Source organism: Ursus maritimus, unplaced genomic scaffold, assembly GCF_017311325.1.
Source record: "Ursus maritimus isolate PB19 unplaced genomic scaffold, ASM1731132v1 scaffold_3, whole genome shotgun sequence".
In the NCBI taxonomy this organism is placed as follows: domain Eukaryota; kingdom Metazoa; phylum Chordata; class Mammalia; order Carnivora; family Ursidae; genus Ursus; species Ursus maritimus.
The window spans coordinates 23,124,531-23,128,651 of NW_024425563.1; the positions used below are offsets into that span (position 1 = coordinate 23,124,531).

Below are 4,121 nucleotides of genomic sequence, written 5' to 3' on the forward strand. Positions count from 1 at the left end.
TTTTTTTTTTTTTTTAAGATTTTTTTTTTTTTTAAGATTTTATTTATTTATTTGACAGAGAGAGAGAGAGACAGCCAGCGAGAGAGGGAACACAAGCAGGGGGAGAGGGAGAGGAAGAAGCAGGCTCCCAGCGGAGGAGCCTGATGTGAGGCTCCATCCCGGGACCCTGGGATCACGCCCTGAGCCAAAGGCAGACGCTTAACGACTGCGCCACCCAGGTGCCCCTGGGATCAAGTCCCGCATCAGGCTCCCTGCTCAGGGGGGGCCTGCTCCTCCCTCTGCGTCTGCTGCTCCCCCTGCTTGTGCTCTCTCTCTCTCTCTCTGTGTCAAGTAAATAAATAAAACCTTTAAAAAATTTTAAAAATAAAAGTTAAATCGAAACTTACTCTATGACCCAGCCATTACATTCCTTGGAATCTACCCAAGACAAATGAAACATACATCTATGCAAAAAACTTGTACACAAATGTTCATATCAGCATTATTCATAACAGTCAAAAACTGGAAACAACCCAAATGTCCAACTGGTGAATGGACAAATGAAATGTGGTATATCTATACAAAGGGATGCTAGTCAGCAATGAAAAGGAATATGGAGTGACTCTGCCAGAGATGAGCCTGAAAAGCATTGTATGTTGTAGATTTCGTTTATATGAAATGTCTAAGAAATATGAACGTAGAGAGACTGAACACAGATCAACGGCTGCCTAGGGCAGGAAACAGGGACATCTGAATGACTGCCAACGGGCACAGGGGAATTTTTAGGGCGATGGAAGTGTTCTAAAACTGGATAGTGGGGGTGGCTGCCCAACTCTATAGTCACTGAGAATGCTGAGCTGTATACTGGAAAGGGCTGGGTTTTATGGTTGTAAATTATACCTCAAGAAAGCGGATTAGCAAAGGCCTAAGGCAGGGATCACCTTCCCGGGGTGCTCACATACCCTCTCACCTAAGCTCCACAGTTCAGCTCTGGCCTTTGCTGGAGGTGGCAATGGTGCCCACTTACGTCAGAGTCTCCCGAGGGGCTGCAGCTGTTCTTGGGTACCAGACAGTGAGTGACAAGAATCCTAGGGTCCTTGGTGGTGATGGACAGGCCCTTATGCAGAATTTGAACCAGCCGGATCCAGAAGTGGAAGACAGTCTCAGGATGGTCAGGGTGGAGCCGTAGGTAGTAGATCTTCTCGGTGACTGTCCTCAGCCGCAAGATGCGTTGGAGCCGGTCACAGACCTGGAGCTCCACAAACTTCAGTGGGAGGATCCTGAAGCCACAAGGGGAGACACACCGTGGCAACCCTATGGCTTCTGATCCAACCCTATCTTCATTAATATGAGGAGTCTCTCCTACAGGACTGAGGCTTTTGGGGGTAGGAGAGAGAATGCTTAGCACTGTGGTGCTCAAACTTTGGGGAAACCAGATTCACCTGGGGAGCTTGTTTACAATGCAGACACCTGAAGATATCCCTTAAAACTCAGATTTGGTAGGTCTGGGGTGTTGCCCTGAAATCTGCCCTGACTCCCATGCTGCTGTTCCCTGGGATCCTGCTTGAGAGGAGTAAGGTGGCTGAGGTCATAGGGGGTTTCAGTTTCCTTCTCTGCCACAGAGTGGCATTGGCCAGCTTGTCTGTTCGTGGACCCCAGTGCTCTCACTACTCTTGCCAAAGGGGCTAAAGCTCAAGGAACCGGACTGCACTTTCTACAGGTATATCCAGAACATAGAGGCGACGTTTATCACCGAGCCGGCATGGATTCCCGGGAATCTCTAGAGATTCCTGAGATATCCTACAGATTACTTGAAGAGGTTCAAACATCCAAAAGGGCTGTTCCATCCCAGAGGAGTCTGAGGTCCCTGTTACAGTTCTAAGTGAGACTTACTTCCACTCATTTTCCCAGTAGGAAAACTGAGGTGCGGCAAATAGCTCGAGACTCACCAATTATTTGAGTCATTTGGATACCAAAGACTAGACCCCGTGTCTCACAATCAGTGCTCCATTTGCTGGACCTCACTGCTTCCTCGCCCCTCGGCCCAAGGCAGGGAGATTTCCTATGGACTCAGTGGGGTGAGAGCAGCAGGAAGGAAAGTGGGCATGTTGACTGGCTTCTCGCTGCTGACCGCATAACACTTCCTTTGCGCGCCCCCCCCAACCTTGGCCTTAATGCTTCTAGTGTGCCCCTCTGTCTTGGGCTACTGTTGTCTAAAAAAATAATGTCACTGCCAGTGACTTCTCTGTTTCTCCCTACTTTGAGTTGAGTCACAAAGCAGCCTCTGCTTTGGGTCCACCCCTCACCCTACTGGTCCTCTGTTCCCATCTGTATTGCTTACCTCTTCAGCTTGATGTTTGGGGCCGTGGATGGTCTGTTCCACGTCTGGCTCTGTCCCTGGTGCCATTTGACACTAGCCATGAGGAGGATATTGGGAAGGGGCAGGCAGGGCACGGAGGAGGTTACCCCAAGGGCCATGGTGTTGGAGGCTTTGTAGATGTCTATCCAGTTCCTGCCCTTTCTGACCTGCAAAGCAGCCCCACGGGCACAGCCTGAGTTTGGCAGAAGCAGCCCAAGTCTGTATTCTAGCAGAGGGTTTCTCAACTTCAGCCCTCTTCACATTTGGGACTGGATAATTGTTAGGGGGAGGGGGCTCTCCCATGCCCTGCAGGATGGTTAGCGGCAGCCTCAGCTCTACCCACTAGATGCTGGTAGCAATCCTTCCCCTCCCCCCGCCCCCCCCAACTTGGGACCACAAAAATATCTCCAGAGGTTGCCAAATGCCCCCTGGCGGTGGAGGACGAAATCAACGCTTGTTGAGAACCACTATTTAAACCTATGTTGGTTAAACAACTGTTAAGAGTATTTCACCACCTCCTATTGACAATTGCCCACAAGAACCATAACCCAAGAGTTCCCGGACTTGTGTCACATTTCTGTGACTCCTCCCCACGCTGCTTCCTGGCTTTTCTCTGAAAAATTTGTCCTGAGGCCATTCTTTGAGGGGCCCTATTATCCCCTGCACTTTCCCTGAACTGTGAGGTCCCTTGCAGCTCCCGAGGTCTGCTTATTCTGGGTTCCACCTGGCCAGAGGAAAGCAAGCACAGGCAAGGAAACAAAGCTGCACGGAGGGGCCCTGGGGCTCAGTCAGTTAAGCAGCCGACTCTTGATTTCCATTCAGGTCGTGATCTTGGGGTCCTGGGATGGAGCCCCTCATCCCCCAATCATGGGCTCTGTGCTCAGCGGGGAGTTTGCTTGAGATTCTCTCTCTCACTCTCCCTCAGCTCCTCCCTCTGTGCAGTGGACACGCGCACTCAATCTTTCTCTCTCTCTCTCAAATAAATAAACAAATCTTTTTAAAAAATGCCCTGAGTACCCGTTGTACTTGAGCCTTTGCTTCCTGTGTGCGTGTAATGACCAGGTTGGTCCAACCCTTTTTATAATAGAGGACACTGGGATTCGGGGCACACAGGTCACTCGCACAATGACACCTCCTGAGGAGAAAGCAGAGACTCTGAACCCTGGTCCCTCTGGGCACCCGGCTCCTGTTCTTCCACCAGTCAGCATTTCTGTGGGCAGCCCATGTCACTGCCTCTGTGTTCACTTCTTTGGGCTGACAGCCTGGAGAAGGAAGCACATTCAGGGGTTCGGATACCAGGTCCTCTACTCAGAGCAGAGAACACTTGACCTGTGTCCCCACGATGACAAGTGTCTGCAGACGAAGCCCTGTCTGGGGCTCTGCAAAGTCAGGGTCAGATGCATTCCAGGCCCACTGACTTCTCCTCGCCTCAGTTCTCACTCCACTCCAGTTCCCCAGACAGACTCTCCAGGTCACATCTTGGGAACAGGTTTAGAAGAATCAAGGAGTGCCATTCTGAGCGACCCAAGAGTACCTGGACAAAGTTGCTTTCAAACACCACTGAGTCAGGAAATAGGTTGAATTCCGGAGAATGAAGCATCTGGCAAAGCAGTCCCTCCTCCACACCCAGGCCCACTCCAGGGTTCGGCTCCCCATCCACGGGCAAGAGGCCCCTGACTTCTTCCCAGGCATTCAGGGAAGGGAAGGTTGGAAAAGATCTTGTGACTTTTACTGTCTTCTTTGATTTCCACCGAGTCTTTCTCTGTGGAACTGATGACAACAT

The 4,121-nt window shown here is 50.8% G+C and overlaps 1 protein-coding gene across 1 annotated transcript in view; it reads right to left on the reverse strand.

The window, feature by feature from the left end:
• The window catches only part of LOC103676636 (protein FAM71F1), a 12,233-nt gene extending 8,112 nt beyond the window's left edge, over positions 1–4,121 (reverse strand). Inside the window, exons 1-3 of the mRNA XM_040644592.1 lie at positions 3,873–4,121; positions 2,321–2,505; positions 1,007–1,259 (exon numbers count right to left, since the gene is read on the reverse strand). Coding sequence (XP_040500526.1) covers positions 1,007–1,259; positions 2,321–2,505; positions 3,873–4,121 — 687 coding nt within the window. The remainder of the gene's footprint in view (positions 1–1,006; positions 1,260–2,320; positions 2,506–3,872) is intronic.